Consider the following 25561-nt stretch of genomic DNA (forward strand, 5'->3'; position numbering starts at 1 on the left):
AATCCCATTTACAATCACCACAAAAAGAATAAAATAAATGGAATAAATTTAAGCAGGAGTTGAAAGACCTCTATACTGAAAACTATAAGACATTGTTGAAAGACACTGTAGACACAAATAAATGGAAAGATATTCTGTGCTCATGGATTGGAGGAATTAACATTGTTAAAATGTTTATATTTTTTAATTACCTAATTTTAAAAATATTACATAAAGCAATCTACAGATTCAGGGCAATCCCTATCAAAATCCCAAGAACATTTTTCACATAAATGGAACAAAAAAATTATAATATTTATTTGGAACCACAAAAGACCTTGAAGAGCCAAAGCAATCTTGAGAAAAAAGAACAACGTTAGAGATATCACACTCTCTGACTTCAAACTATATTACAAAGCCATAGTAATCAAAACAACCTGGTTTGGCAGAAAAACAGATATAAAAATCAATGTAACAGGGACTTCCCTGGTGGCACAGTGGTTAAGAATCTGCCTGCCAATGCAGGGGACAAGGGTTTGAGCTCTGGTCTGGGAAGATCCCACATGCCACGGAGCAACTAAGCCTGTGCACCACAACTACTGAGCCTGTGCTCTAGAGCCCGCAAGCCACAACTGCCATAACTACGGAGCCCCAGTGCTGCAACTACTGAAGCCCACGCGGTTAGAACCTGTGCTCCACAACAAAAGAAGCCACTGCAATAAGAAGCCCTTGCACTGCATCAAAGAGTAGCCCCCGCTTGCAGCAATTAGAGAAAGCCTGCGTGCAGCAACAAAGACCAAACGCAGCCAAAAAAAAAAATCAATGGAACAGAACTGATAGCCCAGAAATGAACCCCGGCATACATGGACAACTAATTTACAACAAAGGAGCAAAGAACATTCAATGGAGAAAGAATAGTGTCTTTAATAAATGGCGTTGGGAAAACTGGACAGCCACATGCAAAAATATGAAACTAGACCACTATCTCACACCACACACAAAAATCAACTCAAAATGGATTAAAGACTTCAAGACCACAAAACTCCTAAAAGAAAATATAAACAGTATAATCTTTAACATGAGTCTTAGCAATGTCTTTTTAAATATGTCTCCTCAGGCAAAGGCAACAAAGCAAAAATAAACAAATGGGACTGCATCAAACTAAAAAGCTTCTGCACAGCAAAGGAAACCATCAGCAAAACAAACCAACAACCTACTGAATGGGAGAAAATATTTGCAAATGATATATCTGATAAGGAGGTAATACTCAAATTATATAAAGAACCCATACAATTCAGTATCAAAAAAACAAACAACCCAATTAAAAAATGGGCAGAGGAGCTGAACAGACATTTTTCCAAAGAAGACATCCAGATGGCCAACAGGCACATGAAAGATGCTGAACAAAAAACCACATTAACATCATCATCAAGAAATGCAAATCAAAACCAAAGTATGATATCACTTCATTTCTGTTAGAATGGGTGTTATCAAAAAGTCAAGAAATAACAAGTGTTGGTGAGGATGTGGAGAAAGGGGACCCTCATACACTGCTGGTGGGAAATGTAAACTGGTGCAGCTGCTATGGAAAACAGGATGGAGATTCCTTGAAAAAATTAGGAATGAAACTACCACATGGTCCAGCCCAGTTCTGGGTATTTATCCTAAGAGTACGAAAACATTAATTCAAAAAGGTACATGCACTCCTGTGTTCATTGCAGCATTATTTACAACAGCCAAGACATGGAAACAACCTAGATGCCCATCAATGATGAATGGGTAAAAAAGCTGTGGTACATATACACAATGGAATACTACTTAGCCATAAAAAAGATGAAAATTTGCCATTTGCAACAACATGGATGGACCTTGAGGGTATCACGCTAAGTGAAATACTTCAGATGAAGAAAAACAAATACCATGATTTCATTCATAGCTGGAATATAAAAAACAAAAACCCAAAATAAATGAACAAACCCAACCAAAGAAAAACAAACATAAGAACAGAGTAGTGCTTATCAGAGGGTGAAGGAGGGGTAGGGAGGATGGAATGGGTAAAGAGCATCAACTATATGGTGACAGATGGAAACTAAATTATTGGTGTTGAGCACGCTGTAGTGTATATAGAAGTAGAAATAAAATGTACACATGAAACTTATAAAACATTATAAACCAATGTTACCTCATTAAAAAAATAAATCTTTAAAAAAATTGACAAAGGATATAAACAAGCAATTCATAGAAAATGCTGGAATAACTAACAAGCACATGAAGAGATATCCAAACTCACTAATATTCAGAGATATTCAAACAAAAATGAGATACTACTTTATATCATTAGAGCACAAAATCAGAAAAGTGATCATACCAAATGCTGGTAAGGATGTACAGAAATGAGAGTTTTGGGGCACTACAAGTAGGAGTGTAGCCATCTGGGAAGCAATCTTCCAGTGTTTATTGAAATCATGTATGGAAAAAACCCAATGATCTCACTCCTAAGACTATTATTCTGAAAGAAATTACTTCATAAGTCCAGAAGGGGACATATATTTTGCAGTGTACTGCAACAGTACAGTGATGTTTACAGTAACAGAGAACTGGAAGCAACTGAAATATCCAAGTAAGTAAAATGAGGTATTAACTTCCTATAGGAGAAAAAGAATAAATTAGATGTACATATAGCAACTCAGATTTTAAACTAAGTAATAAAAAGAAATAGAGATTTTCAGCATCATTCTAATCATGTACGTTAAAAATACATAATCATGCAAAACAACATTATTTATAAGGTTATATATTCAAGGATTTATCACACACAGCGGGATCAATGTTTTTGTTGGGTAATATAATAAGAGTGGGAATGGTGAGGGGAGGAAGATAATAAAAGAGGGCCCTTGCACAAACCAATGATCACAGTGCATCAGGAATTAGAGTATGCTTTCACTCAGCTCCACACTGAAGCTAACAGGAAAAACAGGAGACACCTCTGTGATTGGAAATTTTTAAAAAGTAGATAAAGGTAGTTCGTTCCATAAAGCAAATAGAATATTAAGTATAAGTACTTTAAGTCAGGATACAGTTACCAAACTCTCAATTACTTAATGACTGATCATAGATCAGCCTCTCCTTTCCAATGCGTAGAATTCGGTCATTTCACAGTACAGAGCACCAACATAAAGGGGCAACAAAGTTAAGAGAAGAGTTAAAACCCCTTCCACCTTTTTTTGGGGGGTGGGGCGGGGGCGGCTCCAGAACACATAATCAAGGTCATCGAGGCAGAAATATTAAAATAATGACTAACGTTAGAGTTTGGAATTATCTATAATAATTATATAATCTGTGTAATAATTATATAATTTATAAAGTTTAGCTCCGAGAATTAACTACTACTGATAATCATTTGTTAAATAAAATGGAAAAGCGGTCTCCTACATTATTATTAGTATTTTCTACTCAAATACTGAAAGTGCAGGAGGGCGAGGAAAGGAACACCTGGAGCATACCATGACTATTTCACTTTTCCCCCAGGAGTCATGCCTCTTGGGGGACGCTTACCTCTTTAAGGGAACTTTTACAATACTAACCTTGCAGAGCCTCTCAAGTCCTTAAATTCTATGTTGAGAAGAGGCAAGAAGTTGCTTTTACAGAAGGGACAGGTTGTATTCAAGTTTGAATCATCTGCCGTCCATCCAGCCATAATTTCTTCATCATAAACTAAAGCTCCACAAGCTCTGCACTGTGAACAACTTGACATCAAAACCTAAGAGCAGAAAAGTACACATACTGAGAACCTCCGCAGTGAAAATCAGTCTTAATAGGCCATCCTCTTGAGACAAACAGAATTGTATTTATTTTGTTGATCACACTTGGAATAACAGTTCAATTACTTCATAGGTAAAACTACCAGTTTATTGCCTTGTTTACATAAGATATCAAGCAAATTCAACAAAATGACTTATTTTATTATTCTGTCCAAAAAGGTACAGAATTCTGTTAAATGCCATTCTGAAATAAAAATATGTTTACAGCCACTTTATCATGGACAGAATATAGAACTTTTACCTCCATTGCACAATTCTGATAGATGCTGGACATGCTGGTGTTTTGAGAAGAACCATGATCTGACTTTTCAAAGTCCTGCCCTTTTATGCCTCTTGGAAATGGAATTTCACCTAGAGAGAAGTAAACATCATAAATGTCCTTATTCTTTGGAAATGCATACTTAGGGGGAAATATCATGAAGTCTGCAATTTATCTTCAAACGGTTTAGTATCAAAATGTACTTATGTACATACACAGAAGAAAGGTTAACAACAGTTAACTAAATCTAGATAGAGAACATATGATTGTTCACTATATGATTCTTTCAACTTTCAACTTTTTAGGATATTTGAAATTTATTTGAAATTTTTCATAATAGAAAGTTGGAGAAAATGAATAAAATTACAATTTTAAAAAATAACACAGAACTAGGAAATTTCAGTGATATAACACAGAAATCCTCCAACTCTAGTAAATATCTGATTCACCTGGAGAGCTGGTCAAAAATATACATTCTTAAGGTCCCATCCCACAGATTAAGTCTCAAAAGTTTTAACCTAGGGCTTGGATACTTGTATATACTTTTAAACAAATTCCCCAAGTGATTCTGAGACACCCTAAAGTTTGAGAACTAATGATAGAATCCATAAATGTACATAACTAAAAATAAACTCAGTGGGTGCCTACAGTACTTGTAGATCATATAAAATAACAGTGATAATATGGTGTGACTATATCAGATCCTCTCAACAAATGGGGCTTACTGTGTGTGTGGTGCAGGGAGGAAGAAGTATGGGCATAAATTAAAAATTAATTTTCTATAAATTAGAAGAAAGGACGATCCTTCCCCTTACCTGGTGAGTAATGCAGTTTACCTACATCTCCACTGCTGCTGCTACTGCCAAGGCTTGTGTTGCTCTGGGTAAGTTCACTAGGGACCAGCCCTGAGATACTCGTGTTAGGTGATATATTCTCTCCTAAAATATGGTCTTCAAGGCCAGCTGGGAAGCTGTAATCTCTCTTTGTTTCCTCCTTTAATTGAAAAGAATAAAATCCCACATACATAAGTAATACCTTCCCCAATGAGAATATATTCACTCTACCCTTTTCAGAATTAAACTCATCTATAATTCTTAAATAAATCATCATCATCATATGTTTCAAAACCATGAACTCTTTCTGTTATTTGGAATTTCTCTTCCATACTCTAGGACATTCAAGCAATGACCTATGCTTTAAGATTATGCTGTGCTCCTAGTGTATATTAGGAGTGTGGGGTTCATTCCAATATTCAAAATTATAAAATGAAGGAACTCTAGATGCTCACTATGCCCAGTGTAATCAGAGACCCCAGTCCAAGTAGAGTAGGGGCTTCCAAGAGTCAGCCAGATTGTGTTCTTGGCCCCCCTTCACATACTAGGTATGTGACCTTGCAGAAATTACTTAACTTCCATAACTTTTAATTATATTATCTGAAAAATGTGGATAAGTACATTAAAATAAGGTTGTGGTGAGAATTTTAGCTGGCAATATGATTATTCTGAATAACAACCATCATTATTAGAGGAATAAAACATGAACAAAGTTCTGAACACTGTAGTTCTTAACCACTATAAGTGATTGTTGATGCTTTAGATAGAAAACATTTCAATAAGCAGTTTCCTTTTTAATTTTTGCTTTAAAGGAGAAAGACTTGTGTCTTCCTTGTTATAAAACCATATTAAATGATTTTTAAAAATTAGATATGCAAAACAGGAAATAAAACACTTATAATATCAACATCCACAGAGTGCAGTAAAAATCTTGATGTATATCCTTCTAGTCAAAAATATGCATACATAATACGTTTTTACAAAATAGGATCTTTTTATCCCATTCTTCTCATGTAGTTTATCATTAAACCTTCTACATTATTTAAATCCCTGCAACCTAATCTGATTTACTGATGTATTATTAAGAATTTAGTAAATCCTCTACTGCTTAAACATTCAGAATCCTGTAAATTTTATGAGTTACACTGCTGAATTCACTTGAGCTATTTTTACACATATCCCTAAATATTTTCTTAAATTCTGGATAAAAGTTATGAATATTTTACAGACTTTTTATTCATTCCTTCACTTGAAAGTATTTATTAGGTATATCCTATTTGCCTTTGCAGTCAATGGTACTAGGGCGATAGTAATGAAAAGAAAAGAAAGATTAAGATCTGCAACCACCTGGAATTTACAGTCATATATTCCAAGTCCAAATTACTCTGTAGAAAGCTTTTTATTTAACACTGCTAGATAAAATTTCAAAAGTGAAATGGCTCACACTGTTTTTTTTGTTTGTTTTAAATATAATTCCAGGTTAAGATGCTTTTGAAGTTAGCTTATTTTGTCTTTCCTTAACTGACCTTCTAAGTTCTTTAAATATAAAATTTGCCCACTCCTATTTTCACAAAAAGATATTATGATTAATTCTCTTTATGATGATTTTTAAAAGGATTAGCAGTTTTTCAAAGGCTATATAACAAAAGACAAGAAGGGCATTATATAATGATAAAGGGATCAATACAAAAAGAGGATCTTAAAGTCATTAACATATATGCACCCAATTCAGGAGCACCTAAATAAATAAAGCAAAGACACAAAGGGAGAAATTGACACTAATACAATAACAGTAGGAGACTTTAACACCCTACTGACATCAATGGACAGATCATCCAGACAGAAAATCAATAAGGCAACAGAGGTCCTAAAGGACACAGTAGACGAGTTGGACTTAACTGATCTCTAAAGGACATTACATCCAAAACCAGCAGAATACACATTCTATTCTGTAGAATGCACATTTTTCAAGTGCACATGGAACATTCACCAGGGAAGACCACATACTAAGTCACAAAAAAGCCTCAAAAAATCTAAGAGGATAGAAATTACACCACGCATCCTTTCTGACCAAAACAGTATGAAACTAGAAATCAACTAGAGAAAGAAAAATGGGAAAAGAACAAACACATGGAGACTAAACAACATGCTACTAAAAAACCAATGGGCCAATGCTAAAATCAAAGAAATCAGAAAACACCTTGGGACAAATGAAAAGTAAAACATAACTTTATAAAACCTATAGGATCCTGCAAAAGCAGTTCTAAGAGGGAAATTCACAGTAAGACAGGCCTTCTTTCAAGACACAAGGAAAATCTCAAACAACTTAGCCTACCACCTAAAAGAATTAGAAAAAGAAGAACAAAGCCCAAAGTCAGCAGAAGGAAGGAAATAATAAAGATCAGAGAGGAAATAAAATAGAGGTTAAAAAAATAATAGAAAAGATCAATGAAACTAAGAGCCAGTATTTTGAAAAGATAAACAAAATGGACAAACCTCTAGCCAGGGTAACCAAGAAGAAGAGAGAGGACCCAAATAAACAAAATAAGAAATGAAAAGAGTAGAGTAGAAATAACAAATAATACAGAAATACAAAAACTCATAAGAGAATACTAAGAACATTTATATCCCAACACATTGGGCAACACAGAAGAAATAGACAAATTTCTAGAAACATACAGCCAGCCAAGACCGAGTCAAGAAGAAATAGACAATTTGAAGAGACCAATTACTAGAAGTGAAATAGAATTGCCAATAACAAAACTACCTGCAAACAAAACTCATAAGAGAATACTAAGAACATTTATATCCCAACACATTGGGCAACACAGAAGAAATAGACAAATTTCTAGAAACATACAGCCAGCCAAGACCGAGTCAAGAAGAAATAGACAATTTGAAGAGACCAATTACTAGAAGTGAAATAGAATTGCCAATAACAAAACTACCTGCAAACAAAAGCCTAGGACCAGACAGCTTCACTGGGGAATTCTACCAAACATGTAAAGAAGAGCTAAAACCTATCCTTCTAATACTATTCCAAATTATTAAAGAGGATGAAACACTCCCAAACTCATTCTACGAGGCCACTATTACCCTGATACCAAAACCAGACAAAGATACTACAAAAAGTGAAAATTACAGACCAATATTCTTGATGAATATACATGCAAAAATCCTCATCAAAGTATTAGCAAACCGAATCAAACAACATATAAAAAGGATCACACACCATGATCAAGCTGGACTTATTCTGGGGACACAAGGATGGTTCAACATATGCAAATCCATTAATGTGGCACACGGCACTAACAAAAAGAAAGACAAAAACCACATGATCATTTCAATAGATGCTGAAAAAGTATTTGACAAAATTCAACATCCATTCATCATAAGAACTCTCATCAAAGTGAGTACAGAAGGAACATATCTCAACGTAATAAAGGCCATTTATGACAAACCCACAGCCAACATAATAATGGTGAAAAGATGAAAGCTTTCCAGTTACATTAAGGAACAAGACAAGGATGCCTACTCACACCCCTTCTATTTAACATAGTATTGGAAGTACTAGCCAAAGTTATCAAACAAGGGAAAAAAGGGTATCCAAATTGGAAGGGACTGCAGATGACATGATACTCTATACAGAGAACCCTAAAGTCCCCACCCAAAAACTTTTAGAATAAATGAATTCAGCAAGGCTGAAGGATACAAGATTAATATACAGCAATCTGCTGCATTTCTATACACTAATAATGAAATATCAGAAAGTTAAAATCCCATTTAAAAAAAAAATCCCATTTAAAACTGCATCAAAAGAAGAAAAAAACCTAGGAATAAACTTAATCAAGGAGGTTAAAGACCTATACACTGAAAACTATAAAACATTGATAAAGGAAAGTAAAAATGATTAAAAGAAATGGGAAGATATTCCCATGCTCTTGGATTGGAAGAATCAGTATTATTAAAATGGCCACACAGGGGCTTCCCTGGTGGCGCAGTGGTTGAGAGTCCACCTGCCGATGCAGGGGACACGGGTTCGTGACCCGGTCCAGGAAGATCCCACATGCCGTGGAGCGGCTGGGCCCGTGAGCCATGGCCACTGAGCCTGTGCGTCTGCAGCCTGTGCTCCATAACAGAAGAGGCCACAACAGTGAGAGGCCCGCGTACCGCAAAAAAAAAAAAAGGCCACACTAACCCAAAGAAATCTACAGATTGCATCCCCTCTCATTTTTCAAAGAAATAGAATAATCCTAAAATTTATATGGAACCACAAAAGGCCCCAAATTACCAGAGCAATCCTGAGAAAAAAAGAACAAAGCAGGAGGTATAAACGTCCCAGACCTCAGACTATACTGCAAAGCTACAGTAAACAAAACAGTGTGGTACTGGCACAAAAAAAACAGATACATAGATCAATGGAACAGAACAGAGAGCCCAGAAATAAACCCATGCACCTACAATCAATTAATTTATGACAAAGGAGGCAAGAAAATACAATGGAGAAAAGACAGTTTTTTCAACAAGTGGTGCTAGGAAAACTGGACAGCTACAGGCAAAACAATGGGATTAGAAAATTCCCTCATACCATATACAAAAATAAACTCAAAATGGATTAAAGGGGCTTCCCTGGTGGCACAGTGGTTGAGACTCTGCCTGCCGATGCAGGGGATACAGGTTCATGCCCCGGTCCGGGAAGATCCCACATGCTGTGGAGCGGCTGGGCCTGTAAGCCATGGCCGCTGAGCCTGTGTGTCTGGAGCCTGTGCTCCGCAACGGGAGAGGCCACAACAGTGAGGCCCACATACCGCAAAAAAAAAAAAAAAAAAAAAAAAGGATTAAAGACTTAAATATACAACCTGAAACCATAAAACTCCTAGAAGAGAACATAGCCAGGACACTCTTTGACATAAATCATAGCAGTATTTTTTGGATCTGTCCCCTAAAATTAACAAATGGGACCTAATTAAATTTAAAAGCTTTTGCACAGCAAAGGAAGCCATCAACAAATCAAAAAGACAACCTATGGAATCAGAGAAAATATCTGCAAATGATGCAACTTACCCAAAATATACAAACAGCTGATACAGCTTAATATAAAAAAAACCAAGCAATCCAATCAAAACATGGGCAGAAGACTTGAATAGATATTTTCCCAAAGAAGACATACAGATGGCTAACAGGCACACGAAAAGATGCTCATCATGACTAATTATTCAAGAATTGCAACTCAAAACCCCAAAGAGGTATCATCTCACACCTGTCAAAATGTCTATATCAAAATGTCTACAAATAACAAATGTTGGAGAGGATGTGGAGAAAAGGGAGTCCTCATACATTTTTTTATGGAAATGTAAATTGGTGCAGCCACTGTGGAAGACAGTATGGAGGTTCCTTAAAAAACTAAAAATAGAATTACCATAAGATACATCAATTGCACTCCTGAGTATATATCCAGAAAAAAAGGAAACACTAATTCAAAAAGAGACATGTACCACAATGTTCATAGCAGCACTATGTACAATAGACAAGACATGGAAGCAACCCAAGTGCCCATCAACAGACGACTGGATCATGAAGATGTGATACACACATACACACACACTGGAATATTACTCAGCTGTTAAAAAGAATGAAATATGCCATCTGTAGCAACATGGAGAGAGCTAGAGAATATTAACGTTTAGTGAAGTAAGTCAGACAGAGAAAGATAAATACTGTATGATATCATTCATATGTGGAATCTAAAAAGTCATACAAATGAATGTATATACAAAACAGAAACAGACTCAAAGAAATAGAAAACAAACTTATGGTTACCAAAGAGGAAGGGGAGACGGACAAATTAGGGGTATGGGTTTAACAGATACAAACTACTATACATAAAATAGATAAGCAACAGGAATTTACTTTCTAGCACAGGAAATTATACCCAATATCTTGTAGTAACCTATAATGGAATATAATGCGCAAAAACTGAATCACTATGCTGTACACCTGAAACTAATACAGTATTGTAGGTCAACTGAACTTCAATAAAAAGTTAGCAGTTTGGGGGACTTCCCTGGTGGTCCAGTGGGTAAGACTCTGTGCTCCCAATGCAGGGGGCCCAGGTTCGATCCCTGGTTGGGGAACTAGATTCCACATGCATGCCGCAACTAAGAAGTCTGCATGCTGCAACTAAAGATCCCACATACCACAACTAAACATGCCGTGACGAAGATCCCACGTGCCGCAACTAAGACCCCGTGCAGCAAAAATAAATAAATAAATAGTTAGCAGTTTTTGTTGTGCAGTATGAAATCTACTGATTAAGTTGTAGAGTGACATCACATATCTTAAAGAGATAACACAGGCGAAAGCTATTTAAAAAGTGAAGTGCTATGCAAATATAACATTATTAAATCAAACATTAATCATTAGTTCTTTCAAATCAATAGACTTAATGTGTTAGTTTAGACTGGGCTGTGGAATTATAAAGTAGTCCTGATATTCTATTTCTTCATTATTAATTTCCTTATATGTATGTTGAAGTCATTTCAAGAAAGAAGTAGGATATGCACATTTTAAAATATAAAAAAGTTACCAGAAATATCTAAATAATAATGTATATATTAAAAAATACTCCAAACATTCCAACATCAGACAGATGACACACATAAAACAGTCTTACCTCATCATCTGAATAGCTGTAGGCAGATGATACAGCTACCCACATCTTACTGGCTACTGTAGCTGCTTGTTTCATACCAGATTTTAGCACATCCATCTTGGGCCCTGAGAGTATACTGTCCAGCTTTAGCCCTGACAAAGAATTTACCACAGAACCCAATGAGCCATGTGGTGAAGAACGGACCAGTGCTGATAAAGAAGCTGAACGTTCTTTATGACCTCGAGAGGGAGTTTGTTGCCTGAAACGCCCAGTAAAAGTTTTAGATCTGGACACTGCAGGGGAGCTCTTTTCACTTTCAGGACTGTCCTGTGCTGCAGGACCATGATCTAAAGGTAGGCTTGATCTCCTCTCTAAAGGGTGAATAAATGCACTGGTAGTGCCAGGCTCTCTGTTTCCCTCTCCATGTAGTTCCATACTAGAAGACTTGCTACCCAAGGGACTCTTTAGATTCATATAGCTTTCAATTTCATCAGCCAGATTACGTGCAATAACTGGAGAAAACAACTTATCTTCTGAATCAGGAGTTTTTTCTCCTATACATTCAGTGGCTAAAAGTGACAAAGGATCTAGTCCAGTTTCAACATCTTCCCTCTCAATAGCTTTAGCAACACCACATAAACTACTTCTCTTATTTACTAGATCTTTGGATCCTGCTTTCAAGTCTCTGGACTGATTACTGTCATTTTGTAGGCTGTCACATGTATCCTTTGTCACAGGAGTTTTAGCTACATTTTCATCAACCACAGGTTCTATGAACTCTTGGCTTTCCTCAAGCATCTCTAACACCGATGAAGATCTGTGCTCAGAATCCCACGTGCTTTCAGACACACGAGTCCTAGTGTCAGCTGGATGACAGCTAATACTCTCAAAGCTATGGGTTCTTGCGATATGAAGTGGAGAAGTCTTAGGACTCGTCAGTGCTGCTGTGAGAATCCTGGCATCTGCTCCCATCATGATAGCCACTTCACTTGAAATTAAATCCAAACTGCTCTTCTTAAGCAACATTCCTGCTCGACTTTCAGAACTAAAACTACAGCTTCTCTCCGGAAAATGCTTTTGCCTTTTTTCTCCTCTATCACCATTCTTCTTGAGATTAGGAACTTCGCCAAAGACTGCATCTTCAACTGGATCTTGAGTAGAAAACAGTACATTTGGTGTACTACCTAAAAAGACAAAGTGCAATATTAAAAATAAATCTCTATTTTCTGATGTAACTTTTATAAAAATGTTTTTTTCTAATTTTTGAAAGTGACACATACTCAAAGTAAAAGATTCAGAAAGGTAAGATGGTATACAGAAAAAGTCCAAAAATTACTCCGTTCAACCCTGCCTCTCAGAGATAACATTTTTATGTATAATCTGCCTTTCATCCTCTATGCATATACACACATTTTTAAAAAAGATAGTGCAATATATACTGTATATACCTGTACTGTTCACTAAAGATATCACATCTATCAATAAATATACATCTATAAACATGTTTTATATTTTAAGAGTTTTATTATTCAGTTTAAGAAATATATTCCACATTAAATAGCAGACCTAAAAAGAAATAATCTCTATCTTGGGTTTCATATATCTAATTCAACAAGTATTTGCCAGGAATCTACCCTGCAGAAAGCAAATTCATAATCATAGAGAAATTATATATTTGCTATAGCCAAAGCCTTACTTCTCCAAAGTAAAAGGATCTAGAATGGAGCGCTTAGAATCGGCAGATTCCAAGAAGCCTGCTAAAATCTGAATAGCCAAAATTTTTTCAGATATGTTTATTCCTTCAACAAATATCTGAATTCCTACTAGCACCCACTATGTGAGGTGCTAAGAATACAATGGAGAATAAAACGGACATAATCCCAGCCCTCACAGAGGTCAATCTTGTTTGAGCAAGTGGAACAAAATTATGCCAGTGTCTGTAGGAATCTCCCCCACCTTTGGGGGATGCAGGCAGTCGTTAACTCTTTGCTACCATGCAATTTTTTCCACGCCAAGACCAAAAGCTATTTCTAGTTGCATCATTAGCAGAACTTAAGTCTACCCATTCATATTTAGGATTCTCATTTTTTTTGTTTTTTGTTTGTTTGTTTGTTTTGTTTTTGCGGTACGCGGGCCTCTCACTGCCGTGGCCCCTCCCGTTGCGGAGCACAGGCTCCGGACACGCAGGCTCCGGACGCGCAGGCTCAGCGGCCATGGCTCATGGGCCCAACCGCTCCGCGGCACGTGGAATCTTCCCGGACCGGTGCACGAACCTGCGTCCCCTGCATCGGCAGGCGGACTCTCAACCACTGTGCCACCAGGGAAGCCCTCTCATTTGTTTTTTTTTTTTTTTTTTGCGGTACGCGGGCCTCTCACTGTTGTGGCCGCTCCCGTTGCGGAGCACAGGCTCCGGACGCGCAGGCTCAGTGGCCATGGCTCACGGGCCCCTCCACTCCGCGGCATGTGGGATCTTCCCGGACCGGGGCACGAACCCGTGTCCCCTGCATCAGCAGGCGGACTCTCAACCACTGCGCCACCAGGGAAGCCCTCATTTGTTTTTTAAAAAGTATAATGACCTGGGAGTTTGGAAGGGAAAGTTGTCATTATGATAAGATCTTTATTTTTAATCTTCCAAATTGATTTCAAGGTTCTTTTTAATATTCCAAATTGGTATCTATTAATAATCATAATCTTTCCAATTAAACAGAATAATAAGCATTTAGAGATCTTTTTAAAGCATTTAAGGGAATTAGCCTATTTTATAACTCTGAAGTTTGTACCTGCTTTGAAAACTTTTAACAATATTTGAGAAAAGATCTTTGCAAATTTACTGGTTCTCGTATCATTTCTAGGAAATTTAGTGTCACATTTTGTTCAATTTTAAAATAAAATCGACTGTTTGATATACTGGAAAAAGCCTCATTACCACCTCCTCTTTTCTTAATAGAACAAATCTTCCTACATCAAAATGTAACATGGAGGGCTTCCCTGGTGGCGCAGTGGTTGAGAGTCCGCCTGCCGATGCAGGGGACACGGGTTCGTGCCCCGGTCCGGGAAGATCCCACATGTCATGGAGCGGCTGGGCCCGTGAGCCATGGCCGCTGAGCATGAGGGTCCGGAGCCTGTGCTCCGCAATGGGAGAGGCCACAACAGTGAGAGGCCCGCATACCGCAAAAAAAAAAAAAAGAAAATATAACAGGGAAATAAGATCAATAAAAAGAGAAGAAAATGCACCAGTCCCCAGACCATGTCCATTTCAATATTCTGAGAAGATTCTAAACCTCTGATGAAGAAAACTGCCCTTTTTTTTTTTTAACCTGCTATCAATAGGTTGGGAAAATGGGATAAAGAATATATATATCAATTATTTTTTTCAAAACATCTGTAGCTCCACCTCATTAGCAAAACACTACCCCCTCACTCCCTGTAAAATAACCGAACTTGGTATCACAATTTAAAAAAAAAAAAAAAAAAACTTTAGGAATAAGGAGTATTTCCACATTGACTTAAAAAGCTGAGCGAATTAATTTCTATAAAGTCATACAATAGATACACTTACAGATAGACTGCTGACTTTAGGGAAGTGAACTGTAGCTACTACTAACAAAAGGCAAATGACGCAGGCCAATTTCATTGTCTTTTAAAATCATACACTTAAGACGTATGCCTTAAGGGTACTTGGGAGGACTACACATAATTGAAGGCAGTAAACACAAATTCATGGGAGTCACACACAACAGTTATTCATTACAAATACTTAACCATAAATAGAAAGTGGCTCAGGGTACCTAGAATAATTGGGCAAAAGTTAAAGACCCGCTGGTTAAGTGATGTGAATCTTTTTCTTCCATTTCCCTTCAGGCTTAGGAATTACCCTGCCACACACAAGCCCTTTGGAATTTGACCACGTAACTGCCTCTCTGTTAGGATGAGTATAGCAGGCCCGTCCTACAGTCCTCTCTCATTATCAACCACAGGAAAGGAGGACGGAACTCAGAACAAGCACTATAATAAGAAAAGGTATTCCAAATAAAAACTAAACACACTTAATACCCTTCCTTTTAAAAATGAATTATCTTTAAATAACTATTTTAATGTCTTCTTTAGCACATTTATAGGATTCAGCTTACTTCTGGCTCTTTAGCATGTTCATTACAATTAAGTTAGCAAGTTATAATGTCATTAAAGACCCACATGTACCTATAGAAGTGTATTTTAAATATGTGATAACCAATATGTAAAGACTCACCAGTGCTACTTTTCCTGCCATTGACATCAAATATACCAGATGGAACTTTCACAATACTGCCGCCCCACGCAGGAGGCTCAGGAGGACTCGGGGGCTCTGCACTAGGTTGTGAATGTTTGGCCACAACAGCAGAGACATCGCATACCTCTGGGAAAAAATATTTGGATGTTATCATTCCTATTTTTGCCAGTATTGAACAGAAACGAAGTATTTTTTTTAATATATTTTATGTACTTTTTCTCTAAGTGGGGGTGAATACTTTTTCTCTATTTTATTGCTGATTTCTTTTATGCCATAAATGTTGCCAGTACTGACTGAAATAAATGCTTTATTTTAACATTCATAATCCTAACTTGAGCATTCCTGAGCGAATAAATTAAGGCTTTGGCCTTCTGTCACACTCCTCATCACTTGTCAAGTAGGAGAGGGGCTTGCTTCTGCATAATTCTAGAGCATAAAGTAAGTGACATCATTAAAAAAACTGTACTTTTTTGTAAGAAGATAGGAAGACCATCGTATTATCAAAAAGCCAAAATATTTCTCCATATTTCCTTAAAATGACTACTACAAATCATTTCTATCTCAATGAGTCCCCTAAAAAAGGGAAAACTACACAGACTATATTGGAACCTACAAATGAAAATTATCGACTTAGATATTTGAAGGACTTCTAGTGAAAGAGCATTTGAAAATAAAAGGTACACTGGAATACAAGTTTGATGACTCAGAGTTTAGTCCTGGTTCTGTCACAAAGTAGTTATTTAACACTGGCAAATGAACACCTTGATGGGCTGCAGTTTCCTACAAAGTTGAGGGCTGACCTACAGAGTCTCTAAAGATCTCTTAAATTCTAAAATTCAGAGACTACCAAAAATCTATCATATATAAGAGTACATAGTATCTTATAAGCCCAGACTTTACATTTCTGGAAATTATCACCAAAATTATCAAATAAGACTTTTAATTATTATAGGTATTTTTCTAAGTAAAGCTAGTAAACATCAGTACTTAACCTTCTGTTTCCACTTTTGTTTTGGTTATCAAGTCTCCTGATACTTGTTCTTCAGGCACATGAATTTCTGCATCATCCTTTATAAGTTCATCCTTAGACCCATAGCCTTGGTCAGACTGACCACCTGTTAAAAAGAATGTAGGCTGATATATAAATGTTTTCATATATTTATAGTCCAGCTATAAAATGTCAAAAGGAAATTCCACCAACTTACACAATTAAACTTGTAAAAAAAGAGGAGAAGAAAGCTCATGAAGCACACAAAACATTTTACAACAATGGTAAGAATCAAAGAACAGTAGAAACAGGAACATCAAAGACTAAAAACCATTACACACTTGGAAGCAGTGAATCTGAATTTAATTTCCTTATCTATAAATCAGTAGATTTGGATAAGATGTTTTGAAAGTTTCTTTTGGAGTGCATCTACAGAATGCTACCTTTTGCGTAAGAAAGAAGTGGAAATAAACATATATCTGCTTACTTTTGCAAAAAGAAATGCAGGAATAATAAAGCAGAAAACAATAAAACTGGTTACCTACAAGGGATGGGGGAAAATAGGACAGAAGGGATTGAGAGAGAGGAAACTTCTCTAAATATGGTTATCATATTGTTTTTATTTTTGGAAATGTATTAACTTCTACAAGTTCAAAAACTTAAATCAGCAAAACTGAGGGCCAGGGTGTAACTAAAACTGAATGCACACGGAAACAAACAAAACCAATTGTTTATGAATAACATGATCACACTGAAAGGATGGGGGAGGACTAATGTAATGTGTAACTTTTAACACATTATTCTGAGTATATACCCTAGTCATGGGGGGTAACAGTCAAATCCTAAACTCCTTAGGTTTATTTCTCACAGGGGAATGGGTATAGCAATTCTGAAATTATATTATGTACACTGTAGGACTGAGCAAATGAGTAAATGTGATGATGTTGGGAGCCAAGATTCTTACTGTGGAAGAAGAGAGATCTTTAAAAAGTGAAATGAAGGAAGGCAAAGAAAAACCTGTGGGGCTGATTTGGAATTAGAAGTATTTCTAAAATACATACACATTTTTTCTACCTCTGCTGAAAAAGTCTAGAACACCACCCTGGAGGGAGTAAGCATTTCTAGAGCCCAGACCTTCGTTTCTAAAATCTATTGCCCATTAAAAGGAACCTGGGATCCTTGAAGAAAAGGCCGATTGCAGAGCTCAGTCAGGGAAGGTACAAGAATGAGCCAGGAACGTTTTGCTATGCAAGAAAGCAAGTGCTCAAAAACATGAGAGGACATTTCTAAAGAACATTCAAAAGAATATTATCTTATAAATGTGAGGGGACAATAGAGTTGGCAAAATCACCACCTTATAGCCATCACAGTAAAACGATTGGTTCAGGCAAGAATCATCAATGGATGATAAATTTAAAAGAGAAAGTGTGATGAAAAAGAAGATATTGTTGCATAGTCTCAGTGTCTCTTCACAAATAGCTTATTATCTGCAAGGGGGATAATGGTAACTAATAGAAACCGAACACTGACATCAAGTGATCAAAATTAACATTACCAATGAGGGGCAGACAGACATTGTGTGCCTCTGGGTTGTGATAATCTCAGAAGGACTTAACATAATTTTTGTAGAAGAGCCATGGATGCATAACCTAATCTAATCACAGGGGAACATCAGACAAACTCAAATTTGGCAGCATTCCACAAAATAACTGGACTTATTCTTCAAAAAGGTCAAGGTTACGAAAGACAAAGAAAAGGTGGGGAACTGTGCCTGGTTAAAGGAGACTAAAGAGGAGTTAAAGTACCACAAAGGACATTATAGCTGACAACACTGGAATACAGACTATACATTAAAGAAGTAGAACAATGTTTTCCTGAATTTGGAAACTATACTGTGGTTATGTAAGAGCAAATACCACCGAAGTATTAAGAGGTAAAAGGGCAAGATGTATGCAATCTGCTCTCACATAATTTAGGGGAAAAAAGTGCATGTGTACAGAAAGAAACTGATAAAGCAAATGTGTCAAACTAAAAGTGAATGAATCTAAATAAAAGTTATTCAAGAGTTCTTCGTACTATTCTTGAAACATTTAATAAGTTTAAAATTAAAACTGAAATAAAGGCAAGTTACCAGGAGATCATTATAAAGGATGTCAATGAAAAACACATAAAACAAAAAATATAGTGCCTTCCACTGTCTACCACTTTTTTTTTTTTTTTTGCGGTACGAGGGCCTCTCACTGTTGTGGCCTCTCCCGTTGCGGAGCACAGGCTCCGACGCGCAGGCTCAGCAGCCATGGCTCACGGGCCTAGCCGCTCCGCAGCATGTGGCATCCTCCCGGACCGGGGCATGAACCCGTGTCCCCTGCATCGGCAGGCGGACTCTCAACCACTGCACCACCAGGGAAGCCCCCACTTTCTATTTTTTCACTTTCTACCACTTTTTAAACTGCCTTTCAAACTTTGGGTTCGCCATATAACAAAAGAATTAAGCTTTAAAAAAACCTGCTATTTAGATAACCAACAAGGACCTGCTATATAGCACAGGGAACTATACTCAATATTTTGTAGTAACCTATAAGGGAAAAGAATCTGAAAAAGAATATATATGTGTGTATGTGTGTATGTGTATATAACTGTACACCTGAAATTAACACAATACTGTAAATCTGTACTTTGATTAAAAAAATTTTTAATTAAAAAAAATACTGCTATTTAGAATGACTTCTTTCAGTCATTTTTTTTTTTTTTATTGGCCCCCCTCAGAAAGTCTGGTAAAGCATTACGGTGCCATGAAATGGACACTAGACTGGGAACTGAGTAAACTGATTAAACCCAGATATGCCCTCAACAAGCTAAGTGACTCAGTATCAGGTACTAAGTGGAAAGATTCTGTGAGATAATCCTTAATGAAAAGAGTAACTTAAGCATCTGGGCTGGAAGTCTCCAAAAATATCAGATGATATCACCAGAAACTCTACAGAGACACATAATCACTGTAAATTCAGTATCAGAGCTTCAGTCATTTGAAATGTAGCTTAAAAGAAATATATGAAAAAGGGATCTGAAGTTTCTTCCCCAACTGGGGAATATGGAATCTTTATGCAGTTTCCCAGAATTACTAGTAAATCTTTTTTTTGCCTTTAAAGGAGACAAGTTTAAAAATCCAGAGAGAGAAGGAGAGTGTTTATCTATTATTATTATTATTAGTGAAATGGTTTCATACCACAAATTATTTTCTTGATTTTCCATAAATGAAATCCATTTATTCTATAAGCACTAGGAAAAAAATACAGGAGGAAATAAAATAAGGTGGTTTTCAAATGAAAGTCTCATGAAAATTCCCACATGTTGAAAGAAATTTAATTTACAAACAGGATTGCGACTTACAGCTTTATGTTGACTTTCACCAATTTATACATGCTTCTGTAATTATGGGGATAGTTTTTAGCACAAGAATCAGCAGTTCAGTTTTAGCAAGCAAAAACCACCTTAACAGCTGGAATACTGAAATCTTTAACGCTCATAAAACTATTTGACTCAATGATGCTACAAACCACCCTCAAAATAAGAATTGTAGCAAGGCATAGCATATTTTCAATTAAGATAAATATGCTTTGCAAATTGATCATAAAGCGTTAGTTGGGTATTTTCAGTAGTATGTATATGATTACACGTATCTGAAGGAGAAAAAAAGAAAACTAAAATTGCTTTCCACTTGCAACAGTACTTAAAATATAACAAAAGGCCTCTCCCCCACCCTTGCATGTCAGCAAAATTTAACCTAATAAATGGGAAATTACCTGAAGTGGTTAACATTCAAGGGTAGAATTAATGCACACGTGTATCCATAGCTTCACGTCACACAAGTCTGTCTGCACCCCACACCATGACAGCCAAGGACAAATGCAGCACCAAGAAACAGCACAGAGCAAAAAGCAGAGCAACAAAGAGCAGAGAAAAGGAAACTTCAGTCATTGAGACAAGTTCATCAGATGAAGCACAGGAATTAGACTCAGAATTCTTTTTAAAGAAAAGCTTGAGATATTAACAATAACAACAAAAAAGAAAAACACGAGAAGGATGTGCAACACACATATATCTGCTCAACGTGCTACTTTAATTAAGCTTATTTCTAACTTCAGAGGACAGAGATTACGCCCATAGCTTTGTATGTAAAAGCAGCTTCAGTAGTTTCTCAGATTTTAAAAAGTGTCATTTAAAGTAATGACTATGCAAAGAATACGTTTTTCTCGTGGTGTGTGACTTATTTTCTTCCCTCTTTAATATTCATAATCTCAAATCTTTAATAAATACTATCCACTTAATGAAAAGAAGATTTGCAATTGTGTCACTAACAGTCAAGTTCCTCAGCTCACAATTCCTAACAATTGTATCATATACTTTCACAAATTAATGATGAACGAACACAAAGAAGTACCATGTAAGAGCCTTTTGCACAGCACTCCCAAGTTTATTTTATACTATAGGAAATAAGAGAAGTGATCTGCAATCAGAGGTGTACTTTCTCCCCTTATTTATATATGGTATTTTTTAGGTATTCATATTGCACAAACTTGAGAGAGGAAGGTAAAAGTTTTTTTAAAAAATGGAAGACTTAACATGAGAGTAAGTGAAGGGTTAGTAAAATCCAGATTTTAGTACCTGTGCTAGAGTGATTATCAGTGGAATCAAGACTGATTAAATCTCTGACGAAGACTGTGTGCTCCCCACTGTTAGCATCGTTAGAACTATCCACACTACCGTGGCTCACCGTGTCCCCATCACTTCCACCTGTGGCATTTTGAGGAGCTAAAGATAAGGACAACAGCAGTTCAATAACTCATGCACTGGTAATCTCTGAAACTAAACATGAGTGACTCACAGTTCATTTAAAGTTGCAGAATACTGTCTAAATTTGTGAGAGAAGAAAATAATTCTGGACTAGGCAACCTCTATCTTTAGTAGTATATGAAAATATCAAAACTAGAATTTCATTTACGTTTTCTGCCTCATATAAGTAAAAATTCATATGTCTATAAAGCTTATGGTTCAGCAAGAAAGTATCTTTCCAACCACATTTATTACCTGATATTGAGGAGACCTGTGACTTTTGCACGGTATTTTTAAGTGGCTGCCTAAATTGTGCCAAGCCACGTACCACATTCCGTACCTTCATCCATAAGAAGATACCACTGCGGGTACTGCTAGGCCACGGGCTCTCCAAAACTACCTAAAGGTAAAATAAAGGTTAAAATAATCTTTATTAGGAATATTTGAATTTTGAAAAAATACATACACATATAGTATATACAAAAAGAATTCTACCCCAAAACGTCTAAAAAAAGTTTAAATAGAAGGCATAATAAATTTATCAATCTTAATAAGCAGCATATATTGCCTAATGTCAATCCTACTCACCTTATTATAATAGCCGTAAGTAATAGCATTTGGCTTTATTTTAGCAGTTTTCATTTCAAATAAAACTCTCACTGCTAAGACAGGATGACCCCAAAGTCCACAAAGCTGCATTACTACTCGATAGCACACCTAACAAAAAATAAAATCAAAGCATTAATAGTTAGCATATTAGTCTGTGACTTGTAGAGATTTTTAAATGACTTTACTCAATTCTTCTTTTCAAAGTTATTAAGCAATAGTTATTACTATTTTCTCCTTTGTTCTGGTTTGAGAGTCTCGGTAAACTATTTTTTAAAAGTATTCATCAATGGAAGTACCACCATTATTAACTTTTCCACATAAGACCTATGGGCACGTGTGCCGTTTGTTTCAGTAACTAAGTTTACACAAAGAAAACAACTATTATTTTCTATAATATGAGAAGGAATTCATTTTTAAAATCAAGCATGATTAAAATAGCTCTCTCCCAAATCATGTTCTGTATTTTATGCCAAAGGAATTAAAAGCAGCATCTCCAGAATGCCTACATAACAAAAATAATTCTATGAACCCGTGTCTTAAAAAAAGTATGAGAAGAAAGTTAAAAACACTGTAATATTATTAGCAAAGGCTTTTCTGAGAATATGTGTTTACTGAAGAGGGCTAAATTTGATCAGAAGAGGACGACTCAATGGGGAACTCCTAAAAGTTAGAATATCACATTTGGAAGACAACAGTAGAAACCATGAAGAATGAAACAGGAATCTCATGGATCCCTGGCAAAGAGGTGAGCCAGTTTACAAAAGCAGTGAACAAGGCAGCCAAAGACTACTAGAGCTTAATCTGAGAATAAGAAAAGATACATAAAAAAGATACTCTTCTTGGGACTTGTAAAATGTCCTCTGTTTATAACAGAGCTGTTTAAGAACTGTGAGTACCATAAAGCCAAGCTGCACTCTCTACTAAAGGGGAAAGTAAATAGATTTGAGAAAGCGTATTTTATTCAAGAGATGAAGTAGGGAAAGAGATGTGAAGAGGCAGAGGATGATGAGCACTCTAAAGCTAGAAATGGAAAGTTTAATTTAGGAGCAGAGGAGTTCAGAAACTGTTAGAGTAACTTCATAAATGACTAGGTTAAAGAAGTGTTAGGAAACTACATAAATTAGGAACAAATGGGAGAACTAGGTAAGATGTATGATGCGATTAAGAAGAATGTGGCACAAGAGTTCTTCAAATATCTGAAGAGTTGTCACTTGAAAGAAGCAGTAAACAGCTTCTGCAGTCCCAAAAAAGCCACAGGGAGGTGGAACTGAACTCAGCATAAAACACAAACTTTCTAACAAAGCCAACTCAAGCATAGGCAAGGTCCCATATATTACAGACTTTCAACATCTCAGGTTTAGGTTGAAGTTTTACTAAAATATCTTGAGGTCCTATTCAATTCTAAGATTCTACGAGTCATGAAGAAGTAAATCACTTTCTATGTCAAACTGGGATTAATCTAAAATTTTCCAAAACCATTCTCGACAATTAATTTATTCTGAAGTCTACAAACTATTCCTCCAAACTTCCAGGCTTACCGGTATAAGAGCCAGGCATCAAACTAAAGAAACAGTAATAATGCCAGGGATATAATTTTTTAATTGCAGTATTTTGTTGCCTACAACATGATACCTTTTGGATATCTATGTTAGATAAAAGATGGCCACAAACTCTTTGCTGCTCCTCCCATGAGAAGTCTATGTCCCTTCCCCTTAATTGAGGGGGAAAGCCTCTGAGATTGCATGACCAGTAGAATTTGCCTGAAGTGACAACTGTACCAGTTTCCTGGCCTAAGCCTTAAGAAAGGTCACTTTCCACTTCCTCTTGAAACAAATGCTCTTGGAGTGCTAAGCTATTATGAGAAAAGCCCAAGTACCACATGGAGAGGTCTGAGACTACATGGAGGAAGAGGGGTCCACCTGAGCCCAGCCTTCCAGATAACCTTGCCAAGGTACCTGGCTGCATGTGAGTTAAGCTGTCTTGGACCTTCTAGACCAGACCAGCTAGCAACTGATTACAACCAAGTGATTCTAAGTAATACAATGTGGAGCAGAAAAATTACCGTAAATTCTTCCTGGATTTTCAGCAAATAAAATAGTAAGATTTAATAAAATGGTTATTTTAAGCCACTAAGTTCTGGGGTGGTTTGTTACTCAGCAATGTACAACAATATCTATATGAATAGACTGATGAGACAAGGTGAGATAAGCTTGACACAAACATTTCATTTCCATTAAAAATTTAATAAATAGTATTAAAAGCAAAACACATTATGCATTGTAACTTTAATTTAGCCTACATGGCATATGCTATTTCTGGGTCTCTACTAGTTGTATTTAAAAATCTACGTTATTACAACTTCTGCAAACATAACATGTAGAACACAAAGCTGTCAAAACATTAAGCATATGAATGAGACAGTGGGTTCTAATGGAGTATGAACCTAAAAATCAAAACCACTTCCTTGCTAGGTGGCCTTATGTGTGTGTCATTTCATCTAAGTTTCAAATTTCTTTCTTTGTAAAATATAGAGTTGCTGGGAATACCAAAGGAAATAATGTACATAAAAATACTGTGAAAATTTTAATGTGCTATTCTATGTGTAATCAATAAACAAATAAAATGCATCAAATATGCCAAGCAAATATGCATCCTTAAGTTTTAAAATGAAGAAACATTTCTTTCTTCCAGTTGTAGAGATGTAATTACTTCAGGTGACTACAAATCTGTCGATATAACTTGTTAGAAGTAGGAATACAACAAATTAACCTCCAAATTTTTAAGCCTCCTATCAGAGTGTTTATTGGGAAAAAAGTCTAAAAGACTTTTTTAGCTTACTAGTCATAATTGCTCATGTTAGAAAACAGGAGAATGTAATTACTTGTAACAAAGACTACCTTAGAACCTTAATATCTATAGAGGAGACTATTTTTCAGGCAATTTGTCTTATGAACTTATCAAGGAAACTTAAGCAAGTATTGTGCTTTGAGTTTAGAGTGCAGTAACAAAATTAATACTAGCTCTCTCATAGAGCATACTTTAAAGCACATTAAAAATATTCTGTGCTTGCACAAAGTTAAAGCACATCTTAAAATATATCTTAGATATATTATCTTAGATATATTATCTTAGATATATCTCTATCAGAATAAGTTTTTTAAAACATTAAAATGTATGAGGTACAAAACACTAATTCTGATCAAGCACTTTTAATTTCCAAATAGTTTTTTTTGCAGTACGCGGGCCTCTCACTGCTGCGGTCTCTCCCGTTGCGGAGCACAGGCTCCAGACGCACAGGCCCAGTGGCCATGGCCCAC

General features: G+C 36.2%; 1 protein-coding gene across 3 annotated transcripts in view; it reads right to left on the minus strand.

The window, feature by feature from the left end:
- Positions 1-25561, minus strand: part of DENND4C (DENN domain containing 4C) — a 126664-nt gene that overhangs the window by 18598 nt on the left and 82505 nt on the right. For 2 of the 3 annotated variants that reach the window (XM_019934884.3, XM_019934883.3), the window contains exons 18-26: positions 22224-22352; positions 21891-22035; positions 21468-21614; positions 16807-16929; positions 15794-15940; positions 11566-12728; positions 4875-5052; positions 4042-4151; positions 3564-3739 (exon numbers count right to left, since the gene is read on the minus strand). In XM_019934884.3, the coding sequence (XP_019790443.1) occupies positions 3564-3739; positions 4042-4151; positions 4875-5052; positions 11566-12728; positions 15794-15940; positions 16807-16929; positions 21468-21614; positions 21891-22035; positions 22224-22352 (2318 nt within the window). The remainder of the gene's footprint in view (positions 1-3563; positions 3740-4041; positions 4152-4874; positions 5053-11565; positions 12729-15793; positions 15941-16806; positions 16930-21467; positions 21615-21890; positions 22036-22223; positions 22353-25561) is intronic. The other variant, XM_019934885.3, reaches the window with a different exon arrangement.

Source organism: Tursiops truncatus, chromosome 6, assembly GCF_011762595.2.
Source record: "Tursiops truncatus isolate mTurTru1 chromosome 6, mTurTru1.mat.Y, whole genome shotgun sequence".
Lineage (NCBI taxonomy): Eukaryota > Metazoa > Chordata > Mammalia > Artiodactyla > Delphinidae > Tursiops > Tursiops truncatus.